Source organism: Strigops habroptila, chromosome 7 (assembly GCF_004027225.2).
Source record: "Strigops habroptila isolate Jane chromosome 7, bStrHab1.2.pri, whole genome shotgun sequence".
Lineage (NCBI taxonomy): Eukaryota > Metazoa > Chordata > Aves > Psittaciformes > Psittacidae > Strigops > Strigops habroptila.
Genome location: NC_044283.2, coordinates 271,110 through 286,206, shown reverse-complemented (window position 1 = coordinate 286,206; position 15,097 = coordinate 271,110). Strand labels below are relative to the sequence as shown.

The window sequence follows — 15,097 nt, the reverse complement described above, 5'->3', positions numbered from 1 at the left end:
CCCCAGAGCCCCCCACCACCCCCCAGAGCCCGTCGCCACCGCACAGAGCTCCTTACCCGCCCCACACTGCCCCTCACCCCCCACCCCCAGACCCCCCCGTCCCTCGCCGCAGGCCCCCTCCTCACCTTGAGGGTGTCGATGGCGCTGCTGAGCGCGCAGAGCCGGGCCGTGTGCTCCAGCAGCCGCGCCGCCGAGCTCCGCGCTGCGGGACCGGGCGTGAGCGCGGCCGGGCGGGGGCAGCAGCGAGCAGGAGGCAGCAGCCTCCGCCCCGGAGCTCCCGTCCAGCCACGCACCGGCACCGGCACCGGCACCGACACCGACAGCGGCACCGACAGCGGCACCGACACCGGCACCGGTGCCCTGTCACCAGGGGAAGGGGCTTGGGGGGCTCCGGGAGCAGCACCCCAGGGGTGAGGCTCAGCCACAGTGGCCCCAGGGCACAGCTTCAGCCCCTCAGTGTGAACTGGTGCCCACAGCCACGGGGATGGGCACCTCATGGGGACACCAGAGCGTTCCCCGCTGCACGGGGTGAGCACCCCGGGACCAGGGGATGGTTTGGGCTGGAAGGGCCCTCAAAGCTCACCCCGCTCCAGCCGCGCAGCCTCAGCGGTGTTAGTGCGGGACCTACCGGACTTGGCCTGCTTCATGTCCACCACCTTGGCGTTGGCGCTCATCTGGTAGAGGGTCTCCAGGAGCTGGCTGGTCTGGCGGTAGAGCTGCTGCGTGGCCAGGCCCTCCCCCTGCTTGCTCCTGGGCACCGACACCTTGGGGACCTGCAGCGGCGGCAGGCTGGCCAGCTCCATCCTCATCCTCATCCCCTGCCAGCCAGGGAGGAAGGTCGTTAGGGCAGGGTGGTAACAGGAGGAACCTGGCATCCCATGCACACTGCATCCCACACACACTGCAACCCACATGTACACATCCCACATGGACCACATCCCATGCGCACTGCATCCTCATGGACCACATCCTACATAGACCACATGCCACACACATGCATCCCACATGGACCACATCCCACATGGACCGCATCCCATGCACACTGCATCCCACATGGACCGCATCCCATGCACACTGCATCCCACAGGACCTCCCCAGCCCCTCGGGACACGCTGCAGCCTGAGCCCAGGACCCACCACGGGACCAGGCTCCTGACCTTGAGCTGGTTGTTCTCGTTCTTGAGGTGCTTGATGGAAAGCTGCAGAGCATCGATTTGCTGGAGGAGAAGGGGCGAATCCTTCACCTGGACGGGTCCTGAGCCACCTCCTGGCACCTGCCCGGCACCGGCACCTGCGGATGGGCACAAGAGCACCAGCATCAGCCACCACCATGTGTGATGCTGGCACAACGCTGTGGTGGTGCAGGGCACGGTGTGGTGGTGCTGGGATGTCTATGGTGGTGCAGGGCACAGTGTGGTGGTGCAGGGCACGGTGTGGTGGTGCTGGGATCTCTATGGTGGTGCGGGGCAAAGGGACAACCTCTGCCTGCGTGTGCCCCGCGGGAAGCGCTGGGGCTGTGCCGGGCTCTGCGCCCCGTCACTCCGCACCCATCACTTCCAGGACCCCCAGCGCTGTTCGGGAATGCCCCCGAGCAGGACCCGGAGCCATGCCCTGCTCCCAACCCCAGGCTCACGCGGGCCATGCTGGGTGCCTGGGGGGCCGTTCCCCCCGGCATGCACTGGGCGGGAGCATGCGGGGCGCTGGCACGGCACGGGGGCAGCTCCTACCTCGCTGCGGCTCCTCTGCGGCAGGGCCGGGGGCAGCGGGAGACAAGAAGAGGCAGAGTTAAAGCTGAGGGTCAGGTCTGAGCAGAGCCGTGGCCAGAGGAGCCGCGCTCACCCCCCGCGTGTCCCTGACCCCGGGAGCAGCACTGGGGCTCCGTGGCAAGCCCAGACCATGCGCGTGGCTGCGGGGAAGCCAGGCAGGACACGCGCACCCATGGGTGCCCCAGGGCAGCCCGCAGCAGCCACCTCCTGCTGGGGCTCTGAGGGCTGATCGCGGTGACTGCTCCATCCCAGCACCCCCATGCGGGGATGCAGCAATGCAGGCAGCCTGGAGAGGCACTGCAGGCTCCACGGCCCCCCGGCTGGCTCCATGGAGGTGCCACCACCCCCCTGCCCGTCCAGGCACGGAGCCGCCGGGCACCAGGGCAGGATCTCCACGCTGCCGGTCACTGCACCCTGAGGACCTCCTGCCCCCTCCCTCCCCTCTCAGCCGTTCCCAGCTCCCGGGTCCCTTCCAGGCTGCACACACCCCCCGGGAGCTGCAGAAGCATCCGAGAGCTCCGGGATGCTGGATACCCACCTCCGGCAATGCCGGACACGATGGAGGCGACGCCGGAGGCCGGGGCACCGCGCAGGCCCTCGATGGTTCTCTTGGACTGGTTGTTCAAGCGCTGCTTCAGCTCCACCTTCTCCGACTCCAGCTGGTCAATATCGGCCTGAAGAGCATCCATGGTCTCCTCGAACTCCCTGGGGAGAGCACACACAGTCACGGGAATGGCCAGGGATGTTCCAGCCAAGTGCTCCTGCCTTTGTCCAGCCTTGAACACTGCCAGGGATGGGGCAGCCACAGCTTCTCTGGGCACCCTGTGCCAGCGCCTCAGCACCCTCACAGGGAAGAGCTTCTGCCTCAGAGCTCATCTCAATCTCCCCTCTGGCAGGTTAAAGCCATTCCCCTTGGCCTGTCCCTACAGGCCCTTGCCCAAAGCCCCTCTCCAGGTTTCCTGGAGCCCCTTTAGGCACTGGAGCTGCTCTAAGGTCTCCCCTTCAGGAGCCTTCTCTTCTCCAGGCTGCCCCAGCCCAGCTCTCTCAGCCTGGCTCCAGAGCAGAGCTGCTCCAGCCCTCGCAGCAGCTCCGGGGCCTCCTCTGGCCTCGCTCCAGCAGCTCCACGTCCCTCTTGTGCTGCTGCCCCAGAGCTGGACACAAGAGCAGTTGAACAGGCCCTTTCCCAGGCCCCTTGTGCTCAGCTCTGCACCATTAACACGTGCTGGTTCCCCTGTGGGTCCTCCCCTAATGTCCCCCTTCCCAAACCCTCAAGCCCTCCTGCCCACTCCTCACGAGGAACCCTCCGCCTGCAGCCCCATCCCACACTCACTTCTCCTTCTTCTTGAGCAGGGTCTGGGTCTCATCCAGCTTGGTCTGGATCTTCTCCACACGGTCATCCGCATCCTTGGATGCACTGTCCAGCTTCTTCTCCAGGAGGCTGAGCCGCACGTTGGCCTCACTGAGCTCCTCACCCTGCAGCAACAGGAGAGGAATCAGAGAGCTCCAGGGGTGGTGGGTGCCCAGGAAAGCTCCTTGTGGTGCCCGGTGGAGCCTGGCCACAGGCACCCGGAGCACGGACGTGCCCAGGACGGCAGCGCCCAGCTCTCGGCTGCCCGGGCAGGAAGGCAGAGCCGGAGGAGGAGGAGCTCACCTTGATCTTGAGGGACTTCTTCAGCTCCTTGATGACCGTCTCCCTGTCCTCCAGCTTCAGCCCCAGCCCCTCGGCATCCGTGATCTCTGCCCGGAGCGCCGCAGCCCGCAGCTCGGCGGGGGGGGTGGGCTGCAACGGGGAACACGGGACAACGTTGGCATTGCACGGAGGAACCGCAGCTGGAGCCGCACGGCAGGAGGGGACCGTCCCCCCACATCCCGCAGGCACCCTGCAGCGCTGCGGGAGGTCACAGAGCTCCTCGGGCGCTCCAGCTCCAGCCACAGCTGAAGCCCACCTTGGTCTGGGGCCTGTCGGCGTCGTACTCTCCCTCCTGCATGGCCGTGGCCATCTTGTTCATGGTGGCGATGAGGATGCTGCAGGACTGGCGCAGGCACTCGTAGGGGTTGATGCCCTGGGTGCCGTAGATCTGCAAGGGGCGGGCAGAGGGTGGTGGGTGCCCTGTCACAGCCCCCTCCTGACGCCCCATAGCCCTGAGCGCCGGCAGTGCCTTGGGCTGTGGAGCACAGCCGCAGGGAGCACAGGATGGCGCTGGGAGCACAAAGCGCTCTGCCATTCCCTGCCCGCATTCCCGGCTCCACACGCTCTCCCACCCGGAGCTGCTCACGGGCAGCGCTGGAGGGAGATGGGTCCTGGCTTCACACACATCCATAGGGAAGGGGGGTCACAGGGCAGGGTCCCACCTGCTCGCTGGCTTTGAAGGCCAGGTCCTCCAGCCTGAGCGCCTGCAGCCCCTCGTTCTCGGCCAGCGGCGCCATGAGCTGCGCCCCGGCAGCAGCCACCTCCTGCAGCACGGCCACCACCCACGTCAGGTGCTTGCGGCACTCCAGCAGCGTGTCCGAGACCTGCGGCGGCACGGCCAGGGTTGGAGGGCACGGGGCAGCCCCGGGGAAGGACCTGGGGTGCTGGGCGAGGAGAAGCTCCCCATGACCCGGCTTCAGTGTGTGCTTGAACCCAGAACCCCCCCGTGTGCTGGGCTGCACCCCCAGAGCGTGAGCAGCAGCTCAGGGAGAGGATCCTGCCCCTCTGCTGCGCTCTGGGGAGCCCTTAGAGCAGCTCCAGTGCCTAAAGGGGCTCCCGGAAACCTGGAGAGGGGCTTTGGACAAGGGATGGAGGGATGGGATGAGGAGTTTGGGCTTCCAACTGGAAGAGGGAAGAGCTGGATGAGACACAAGGCAGTTCTTCACTCTGAGGGTGCTGGGACACTGGAAGGGGTTGAAGGGAGAAGCTGTGGCTGCCCCATCCCTGGCAGTGTTCAAGGCCAGGTTGGACACAGGGGCTTGGAGCAACCTGCTCTAGTGGAAGGTGTCCCTGCCCGGGGCAGGGGCTGGAGGAGCTTTAAGGTCCCTCAACCCAAACCAGGCTGGGGTTCTGTGACTCTGTGAAGCCGGGAAACACCAGGAAAAGCAAAAGGAGCTGGGGGCTGGAGAAGGGAAGGTCACAAAGTCCCTGTCCCCATCCCAAGTAGCAACACGAAACCCAGAGACCCTCCAGCCCCGCAGCTCTCCCCCGGGCAGCGGCTGCTGCTCCCCTTTAGCCAGAGGGGCCGCGCTGACCCCCCGGTGCCGGTGCCGCGCTCACCGGCTGCCCGAAGCCCAGCGCCGCGGGGATGCCGGGCGCGTCGGTGCCGGGCATGCGGCGCCGGATCTTCTTGCAGAACTGGCGCACGTCGCTGCAGGAGGTCTCCAGGTCCTTGAGCAGGATGGCGAGGTCGGACGCCTCCTGCCCCGCCTGCGGACACGGAGGGGGCTCAGCACCCACCGCGGGCTCAGCGCCCGCCGCGGGCTCAGCGCCCCGCAGCCCCGCCGTACCTGGAGGAAGGCCCGCAGGCGGCACAGCTCCACCCCCATGCAGTCCAAGGCACTCTGGGTGAACTGAGAGCAAGCACAGCGGCGTCAGCCCAGGCACAGCTCCGGCACGGGAGAGCTGCCCCGGGGCACGCGGGGCCTGTGCTCCTGGGCATTATGGGATGGAGCCTCCATACACATCAGTGATGAATGCCCCAGCCCTGGCAGTGTTCAAGGCCAGGTTGGACACAGGGGCTTGGAGCAACCTGCTCTAGTGGAAGGTGTCCCTGCCCGGGGCAGGGGTTGGAGCTGGAGGAGCTTTAAGGTCCCTTCAACCCAACCCATTCCAGGATTCCATGATTCTATGACATACAGCCCTGCCACGCTCCAGGATTTACAGGAGCAGTAGAACAGGCATCAGCCAGGCTTTGGGCTGCTCCATGGGACACCGGTACTTCCCATAGGAGCTCAGGGCACTACAACACTCCTATAGGCACCAGGTTCTCCACACTCTCCTGCTGCTCTTCTCCTCCACCAGACACCTGCAGAGCACATGGCTCATCCCCATTCCCTGCCCTGGGAGCCCTCATCACCTCTGTGCACCCCTGGGAGCGGGGAAAAGGGGCTGTGGTGGGAGAGGGGGGAGGAGGCACTTCCCCTCTCGTTTTGGAGGGGCAGAAAGGGCAAAACCTGGTTGGACACAGGGGCTTGGAGCAACCTGTTCTAGCGGAAGGTGTCCCTGCCCGGGGCAGGGGTTGGAGCTGGGTGCATTTAAGGACACTTCCCACCCAAACCCAGCTGGGATTCTGTGGTTCTATGAAAACCCGCCCCAAGGCAGGGGCCAGGTTTCCCCCCCTTCACCTTGATGTGGTCAGCCAGCTGCATGGTGCAGTCTTCAGCCTGGTCAGCCAAGTGGATGCTGTAGAGATGCTGCGGAGAGGGACAGCAGAGATGAGCACCCTCCAGTGCTGCCCCGCACACAACCCCCCTGAGGAGACCAGAAGCCCCCAAACGCGGAGGCTTTGGCCTAAGTTTTCCCTGGGAGCGACCTCTCCTGCGCCCACGGGCTCCACTTCCAGCCCTGGCACATGGCGCGAGGCTGCAGCAGCTCCTCGCCCTGCAGGAGCACCCCGGCCCGGACCAGGCCCCCCCGGGGCCCCACCTGGTAGTACTTGATGGCCTTGGTGAGCGGCTCCACGTTGACGGTCTCGTCCAGCTGGTCCTTGTGCAGCAGGTCGATGAGGAAGTCCAGGGAGCGCTCGTGGACGCTCATCTCGGGGTACAGGGTCCCCACCTTCTTGTACACCTCCACAGTGCACTTGTTAAGGGCCCTGCGAGGCAATGGGATGTGTTGGCTTGGCCGGGTGCGGGGAGAGGGCCGGGGGGTGGAACCGGAGGGATGTGGGACCTCCAGGAGCTGAGGTGTCAGGAGACATTCAGGGTGGAATAGAGTTGCTGGGATCTGCTCCACCACATGCTCCAGGCAGCACAACCTGCACCCGAGCACGTGCCAGGAGGAGCAATGGAGGGTGGAGTGGAGTGGGGACACCCCGGCCAGGCTCTGCTGTGGCCCCTGCAGGGATGGGGACATGGCGGGAACTGCATCCAGATGGGAAACCACATGGTCCAATGGGAAAGAGGATATGTCCACTGCTGAGCCAGCAACTATGGTGAAATCACTTGCCTTGCCCATTACACAGTACGTACAGGTATATATTACATAGGTACAGCACGATACCACATCACTGTAGTATCAACACACACCTCCATCCCTAGTGACCACCCCCCAGGTGCCCCCACCCCTCCCTGAGCACGTGCTCTCAATTTCATTGACTACATCCTTACGAGGAAAGCAGGAGCACGTTACACCAGTGAGGAACACAGTCTGCAGGAGCCACTCAAGCTCCACCTGAGCGTAGAGAAGCATGAAGGTGAATAAAGGAGGGGAGAAGTTGGGGAAGGCTCCATCATAACCTGTCTTCTCCCCCATGGGGATGCCTCTGGGGTCAGAACTGGATTCTACATACCCCAAATGACCGACTCCCACTACTGTTAGTGACAACAGCTTGGTGGTGTGCTGCTCCAAGCTGGTGTAGCCGCCAGTGTGCCACCACCCATGATCCCTGAGCCTCATCCATCCCAGCCCTGCACTGGTGTAACAGAGTTCTCCAGCCGAAGCCTGGTTTGTGTCAGGCTCCAGAGAGCTGAGTAACTGCCAGAAGGGATGTGACACTGTCAGGGGGCTCCTGGAGAGTCAAATCCCCTTCCAGTGTGCTGGGCTCTCCAGGAGGGTCCCACAACGGGACGCAGACAGGCTGGGTGGACACAAGGGTGTCAGCTTCTTGGGACACTGACGGGCTGATCAAGGTTTGAGGAACCCCCTTTGAACGTGCCACCGGGCAGGCACTGACGGCACCAGCACAGGGCTTGGCCCCTGGGTGCCATCTCCAACCACGGGAACCTCCCAGGAGCACCACAACTACAGAGGGGCCAATGAAGGTCACATCTGTAGAACACCAGATGTGTTCCTGCGCGGAGCTACAGGAGGGAGCCCACAACAGGAGAACACTCCAGGCTCCAGGGCAGAGGCAGGGCTGGAGGCAGGAGGAGACTCTCTGAGCCACCAGCGCCCGTGGTGCGGGAGCACAGGGATGAGCCGGTGCCCCGGGTCAGAGGGGCAAAGCTGGGCAAGCCCCAGGGCGAGCCCCGTCCCCAGACACAACCCTCCTGGTGCCCAAAGGCGATTCCCAGCCCCTTGAAACCTTCCTCCTGGGAGACTGGGCCCTCATGGAAGAGGCAGCAGGGGAGAGCCTGCAGCGAGCCCAGCAGGAGGCTGGGAAGCATCTCCTGGCAGGATGGGTGGAAAAGGAAAGCACCAAAGCTGTGGCTGGCCTCCGGACAGGGCACAGCTGAGGAATGGGCAACACGTGTAGGAGAACCGGACCCCTGCACGCTCCTGGGGGGAAAACGGAGGGGCTGATCCATCCCCTCGGCGGGCACCGAACGGGGCCCCCAGCTCCCCCAGCCCCGCTGCCGAGGCGCCCCCAGCCCCGCGCAGAGGAGCAGGCGCGGCGCCCCGTGCTTCCCGGGGGGAGCGCGGGCGGATACTCACTGCTCGTATCGGTGCAGCGTGGCCTGCAGCAGGCTCAGGGAATACACCAGCCCCGCGGCGAAGCTGAGCTGCTCCCCCGCGGCCCCGCGCAGCCCCGCGCGCTCCGCACAGCTCTCGCTCAGCTCGAACCTCTCCTGCGCCTGTTTGCTGATCAGCTCCGCCTGCGGGGACACAGCACCCGCGCTCGCATCCTGCCCCGTGCCCTGCACCCCCCCACGGAGCGGCCTGCCCGGGAAGGGTTCCTGCAGCGCGCAGGGGGTGAGCGGGACAGCAAAGCACCGAGCCCTGACACACCAGTGTCCAGCCATGGAGACACCACCCCATGGAGGCACCACCCCATGGAGCTGCCACCCCATGGAGATACCACCCACCGCAGGGACCTGCTCCCCCCGCCTCCCCTCTCCCAGACAATCACCCAGCCCCAGCCTGCTTTGGGTTGAAGGGACCTTAAACCTCCTCCAGCCCCAACCCCTGCCCCGGGCAGGGACACCTTCCACTAGAGCAGGTTGCTCCAAGCCCCTGTGTCCAACCTGGCCTTGAACACTGCCAGGGATGGGGCAGCCACAGCTTCTCTGGGCACCCTGTGCCAGCGCCTCAGCACCCTCACAGGGAAGAGCTTCTGCCTCAGAGCTCATCTCAATCTCCCCTCTGGCAGGTTAAAGCCATTCCCCTTGGCCTGGCCCTACAGGCCCTTGACAAAGTTTGGAAGTTCTCAAAGTAGGAAACATTCCAAATCCCGAACGTGACTGGCACAGCAAGGGGAGATGCATTCCCACGTTGCCGTGGCACAGCCACCAGCTCCCGGTTAGCCCCGGTTTGGTGATTACACCCAAGCCCCAGCAGCCCAGAGCTCCAAGGGCAGACGAGCACAAGCCCCTGCCAAGGGGCCGGGGCCCGCTCCCACCTTGCAGATGAGGCGCGGGATGAGCAGCAGCACCAGGATGCAGTCGTGGTCGCCGCCGTGGCGCAGGAAGCTGTCGGGCATGAAGGAGGTGAGGAGGGAGACGTGGCGGTTGGCCTGCTGCACCTCCATCTGCCGCAGCTCCATCTCGATGGCCTGCGGGGACACGTGCTCAGCACCGGGCAACCCTCAGCCTGGAGCAGAGAAGGCTCTGGGGGACCTTAGAGCAGCTCCAGTGCCCAAAGGGGCTACAGGAAACCCGGGGAGGGGCTTATTGTCACCCACCGGTGCCCTGGGGAGGTGCCAGGGGCTGGTGGGGGCTCTGCTCTAACCCCAGGCACAGCAGCAGCCTGGTCCCACTGCGGGGCAGCAGAAGCAATGGAAGTATCTCAGGGGCTTTTGGCTGCAGCATGGCCAGGAGCAGAGCAGGGGGGTTCTGCTCAGCACCCCCAGCACACAAACCACACAGGAGAGAGGCAGAGCGGCTTTTCCTCCTCTTCAACCACTCTGCTCCATTAAGCCTTCCCTGCACACCTCCACTGCTCCCTACCGAGCCACTTCTGTGTCCCACGCTCCTCCCAGCTCCCAGCAGCCACCCCAGGCTGTTTCCATGGCCAGCACGAGCACCACAGGCTCGTGTGTGTGCCCAGGGGCAGCCCCAGTGCACAGGAATAGCCCCGCACCTGGCACCCAGGCACGGGTGCTGTGTTCCCAGTGCTGTGTTCCCAGTGCTGTGTTCCTGGAGCTGGCACTGAATGCTCCCTGTCAGGTCTGGGGTGCGGGTGTGCAGCTCCCGCTGCCCTACCTTGGCGTGAGCCTTCGTCTCTGCAAACTTGATCTTAAAGTCAAACATCTCGGGCGGAGGCTGCTGCTGCTTCTCGGCAGAAGCTTCTTGTTGGCTCATGAGCTCCCGGTTCACGTCCTGGGACACAGAGAAGCGAGATCTGAGACACAGAAACCAGCACCGAGGAGACACAACCCCACAGCCCCTGCAGTCCTGATCCAGCTCTGGGGCAGCAGCACAAGAGGGACGTGGAGCTGCTGGAGTGAGGCCAGAGGAGGCCCCGGAGCTGCTGCGAGGGCTGGAGCAGCTCTGCTCTGGAGCCAGGCTGAGAGAGCTGGGCTGGGGCAGCCTGGAGAAGAGAAGGCTCCTGAAGGGGAGACCTTAGAGCAGCTCCAGTGCCTAAAGGGGCTCCAGGAAACCTGGAGAGGGGCTTTGGACAAGGGATGGAGGGATGGGATGAGGAGGCTTCAAACTGGAAGAGGGCAGAGAGGGATGAGATACAAGTTCTATACTACGAGGGTGGGGGGACATTGGAATAGATTGAAGCTGTGGCTGCCCCATCCCTGGCAGTGTTCAAGGCCAGGTTGGACACAGGGGCTTGGAGCAACCTGCTCTAGTGGAAGGTGTCCCTGCCCGGGGCAGGGGCTGGAGCTGGAGGAGCTTTCGGGTCCCTTCCAACCCAAACCATTCCCTGATTCCCTGATTCTACATGCCCACCCAAGCTCCCCACACCCGCCCCCTCAGGGAGGGCAGTGCGCAGCACCGGGAGCTCACTGTGTGCCGCACGCAGGGATGGGTGGCAGCGAGGAGGAGGATCGGGAGCTGCCCGAGCGCCCGGCGGGCGGCGCTGTGCTAAAGCCAAGGAACCCGCAGGGCCCCGCCTCCTGCCCCGCGGGCGGAGCGGGCCGAGCCCCGCGCTGGCGCCGCCCCGCGCTGTGTGCGCGCCGCGGGCCGCACCTGCAGCTGCGCCGTGAGCTCGCGGTACTTGCTGATGGTTTGCTGGCAGTCGGCCAGCGCCTCCTGCGCGGCCTCCACGCGCCGCTCGGCCTGGCGCACCCGCGCCGCCGCCATGTCCAGCTGCTCCCGCAGCTCCAGCTCCGTCTCCCGCGCGTTCTCCTGCAGCTCGTCGTTCATCTCGTTCATGGCCTCCTGCCGGCACACGGCACACGGCACATGGGACATGGGACACGGCACATGGGACACGGCACATGGGACACGGCACACGGGACATGGCACACAGCACACGGGACACGGCACACGGGACACGGCACACGGGACACGGCACATGGGACATGGCACACAGCACACGGGACACGGCACACGGGACACGGCACATGGGACATGGCACACAGCACACGGGACACGGGACACAGGACACGGCACACGGCACACGGCATATGGCACATGGGACATGGCACATGGCACACGGCACATGGCACATGGGACACGGCACACAGGACACGGGACATGGCACACGGGACATGGCACATGGGACACAGGACATTGCACACAGGACATGGCACACAGGACACGGGACATGGCACACGGGACATGGCACATGGGACACAGGACATTGCACACAGGACATGGCACACAGGACACGGCACATGGTGCATGGCACACGGCACAATGCACACAGCACATGGGACATGGCACACGGCACACAGCACATGGCACATGGCACATGGCACACAGGACACGGCACATGGCACATGGGACACGGGACACAGCACACAGCACACAGGACATGGCACATGGGACATGGCACGCAGGACATGGCACACGGCACACAGGACATGGCACACGAGACACGGCACATGGCACATGGCACACGGCACACGGCACACAGGACATGGCACACAGGACACGGCACACAGCACACGGCACATGGCACACAGCACACAGCACATGGTCACACCATGGGGGGCACCCTCTGCCCCCCAGCCCCCCGCACCGTGCGATCCCGCTTACCAGGTCCCCGACGGTCTCGCGCAGCTCCCGGACCTTCTCCTCCAGGTCCAGGTTTCTCTCTGTCAGAGTCTCCACCATCTCCTCGGCTCCCAGAGCAGCATCCACCTGCAAGCACACGCATCGCACCACGTCACGTCACGTCACACCCGGCCCGGAGCCCGGGCGCTGCATGCTCCAAACCCCTTCCATCCCCCCGGCACCCCTCTGCCGAGCTGCGCCCGTGGCTCGTAACTGTCCCCCCCTCCCGGGGTGAGGGTTTGCTCCTCCTGGGGGCAGAGCATGAGCCAACAACCCAAGCAGCGTACCCAGCAGCCCCGAGGGTGGGCCGGGGGAGAGGGGGGCCGGGCTTTGGCTCTTGGGGTGCTTCTGGCTCTTCAGCTGCAGCATCAGGGCACGAGGCTGAGCAGCTCCATGATGGTGACCTCGTGGTTGAGCCTCCCCAGCCCTGTGACAAGGCTTCCCAAGCTCCTGCCCCCCGAGCAGCCAGCTGAGAGCTTGTACCCTCAGCACGGACAGCGATGGGCAGTTTGGGCCCTGCCTGAAGCAGCATCACCCCCGTGAAGAGCCCGTCTCTACACAGCTCAGCGCTCAGGGGCTGCAGCTGGAGGGACTCCCAGCCTGCGCTGACTCCACATCCCTCCCAAGGGCTTCCCGAGGGCTGCCCCATTCCTGCCCCAAGGTCCCAGCCCGGCCAGGACAAGCCTCACGAGGGTGACCCGGGCAGGGGGACGTGATGGAGCAGCTCTGAGCGAGCAGCAAGCCCAGAGCAGCCCCGAAGCCCCACGTACCCCCCGTGTCCTGTGCCCAGGGGCCACCCGTGGCCAGGCAGAGCCCAGCCTGGTTCCACCGTCCCCTTTCGCCCAGGGACCCACAGGTTCTGGTCCCCGCTGTGTGTCACTGAGGAACGTGCCCCATGCCTGGAGGGACCAGGCCTGACCTGCGCCATGCCCCAAACCCTCCTGTCCTGCCCAGAGCCTCACCTGCTCCTTCAGCTCATCCACCGTCTTCTCCGCCTGCTTCACCTCCTCCTGCAGCTTCTCCCTCTGCTGCCGCAGCGACTCCAGCTCCGTGTTCTTCTTCTCCATTTGCTTCTGCAGCTTCACGTGCTCCTGCTTCTCGGACGCAGACAAGTCCCGCATCCTGCAGCAGGGCAAGCGGAGCCATCACGGCCAGCAGAGAGCCAGGAACCCGGCAGGAGCGGCTCTTCCCTCCCCACACCGGCTCTTGGGGGGCACCAGCGGGGTCCAGACCCCAGTGCAAGCTCCATTGGAGCCTCCAGAGCAGCTCCTGGGGGGGCCACGAGCAGTGACCCCCAGAACAGCTCATGGGCAGCAGGGGATGAGGTGGCACCTTCCTTGGGTACAATGAGAGTGACAGGGAGAGGACAGAGATGGGAACGTGGGGAATGGAGGTGGGAAGGGAAGGGAAGGGAAGGGGACAAAGCACAGGGGAGGAAGGTGTTCACTAACACCAGGAACAGAGCCCTGCTGATGTGTGGGGCAGCTCTGCCCCCGAAGCACAAGTGCTGGGGGCTCCTCTCGTGTCTTCACACCCCCCAGCCCAAGCGGGCACAGCTTTGGACATCCCTGCAAGGCACTTGCTGGTGCTTCCCATCAGGAGGGGGCGCTTCCCACCTCCTCCTGGCCTACGGGACCAGCCATCGTGGAGCGCAGGGTGTTCTCTGCACCCCGGCACCCCGAACCGCACCACACGGGGGGCTAAGGGGCACAGGGACAGCGGTGGGGTCACCCCAGGCCCCACCTGAGCCTCCAGCTAAAGCACATGTGGCTTCCGGAGGGGAAAGGCCCAAAGCCCCAGGGGATGGGCTCATGCAGGGAAACAACCCCAGAGCTGAGCCAGAGACACTGGGGCAGGACCTGTGCAGGGGGGTCCTGCACCGGCACAGGATGGGCCCGCAGCGGCACCGCAGGAACCACAGAAGCATGGAACGGGTCGGGATGAAGGGATCTTAAAGACCATCTGATGGCAAGCCCGGCCCCGGGGGGAGCGCACGCTGTGTCCTACCTCACCAGAGCCTCCTTGAGCCGCGCGTTCTGCTCTTCCAGCTGCTTCACCTGGTAACTGGAGGCTGCTCCGTCCGAGCCTGGCGCAGAGCGAGTGGCACCGGTCACCAGCGCCGCGGCACAGCTCCTGTGCCACCGGTGCCGCGGGCACCCTCAGCCCCCGACCCGCAGCACCCAGCCAAAGCAAACTCAAACCGAGCACCTTGTTCACCTCAGTTACTCCTCCACCCCCTGCAGACCACTCCTCCCAGTGCCTTCACACATCTCCCATCTCTTCCCATCCCTTCCCACCCCACCGCCTGCTGGATCAGCTGCTATGGTTGCATTCTCTTTCCAGGTGAATGCCAATACTACAAGTCACAGAACCACAAATCCTGGCCTGGTTTGGGGTGAAGGGAGCTTAAAGCTCCCCCAGCTCCAACCCCTGCCCTGCGCAGGGACACCTTTCACTAGAGCAGGTTGCTCCAAGCCGCTGTGTCCAACCTGGCCTTGAGCACTGCCAGGGATGGGGCACTGTGCCAGGGCCTCTCCAAGTGTTTAATGGCCGGTTCATCTCCTGCTGTGAGCAGGGTTTAAAGCCCACCTGGAATACCAAGAGCTGAAAGGCTCCAGGGAATCCAGCCAAGGTATCACGCTGATGGCGTGTGCTCAGTGCAACCCATGGGGCTGGAGCAGTAACCAACAGAGCCCCCCTGTGACCTCCCATGTAGGGTCCATCCCAGCCCAACACCCTTTGGAGTGAGATTCAAACTAAGCCTGAGCTCCCCTAAGCCCAGAGCAGGAGCCCAAAGGCTGCCCCTTTCCCACCTTTCTCCTCGATCTCGTGCTTCAGGATCTCCAGGTCCATGGTGAGATATTCCACCTTCTCCTTGAGGGAGTCCACCTCCTGCTGCAGGGACTCCGCTCGCTCCTCTGCCATCTCCTTGTCCAGGGTGGCCATCTCGATGGCATCAGCAGTGTCTGCCATCTCCTCCATGTAGCGCTCCTTGGCCTCCAGAGCATCTTTGGCTTCCTGGGGTCAAGCACAAGGGGGTGAGGAGACCCTGGAAGGCCAAGGCAAGGATGGCGAGACCCCGCTCTTAAA

The 15,097-nt window shown here is 64.7% G+C and overlaps 1 protein-coding gene across 9 annotated transcripts in view; it reads right to left on the bottom strand.

The window, feature by feature from the left end:
• The window catches only part of DCTN1 (dynactin subunit 1), a 44,736-nt gene that overhangs the window by 997 nt on the left and 28,642 nt on the right, over window positions 1–15,097 (bottom strand). For 7 of the 9 annotated variants that reach the window (XM_030492333.1, XM_030492329.1, XM_030492330.1 and 4 more), the window contains 21 exons: window positions 14,821–15,025; window positions 14,015–14,093; window positions 12,970–13,129; window positions 11,990–12,094; window positions 10,976–11,167; window positions 10,040–10,156; window positions 9,238–9,390; window positions 8,334–8,494; window positions 6,384–6,552; window positions 6,083–6,151; window positions 5,246–5,308; window positions 5,016–5,165; window positions 4,118–4,279; window positions 3,712–3,843; window positions 3,417–3,545; window positions 3,096–3,238; window positions 2,304–2,470; window positions 1,727–1,741; window positions 1,157–1,290; window positions 629–818; window positions 126–202 (listed from right to left, as the gene is read on the bottom strand). In XM_030492333.1, coding sequence (XP_030348193.1) covers window positions 126–202; window positions 629–818; window positions 1,157–1,290; window positions 1,727–1,741; window positions 2,304–2,470; window positions 3,096–3,238; window positions 3,417–3,545; window positions 3,712–3,843; window positions 4,118–4,279; window positions 5,016–5,165; window positions 5,246–5,308; window positions 6,083–6,151; window positions 6,384–6,552; window positions 8,334–8,494; window positions 9,238–9,390; window positions 10,040–10,156; window positions 10,976–11,167; window positions 11,990–12,094; window positions 12,970–13,129; window positions 14,015–14,093; window positions 14,821–15,025 — 2,772 coding nt within the window. The remainder of the gene's footprint in view (window positions 1–125; window positions 203–628; window positions 819–1,156; window positions 1,291–1,726; window positions 1,742–2,303; window positions 2,471–3,095; window positions 3,239–3,416; window positions 3,546–3,711; window positions 3,844–4,117; window positions 4,280–5,015; window positions 5,166–5,245; window positions 5,309–6,082; window positions 6,152–6,383; window positions 6,553–8,333; window positions 8,495–9,237; window positions 9,391–10,039; window positions 10,157–10,975; window positions 11,168–11,989; window positions 12,095–12,969; window positions 13,130–14,014; window positions 14,094–14,820; window positions 15,026–15,097) is intronic. The other 2 variants (XM_030492326.1, XM_030492331.1) reach the window with 1 other exon arrangement.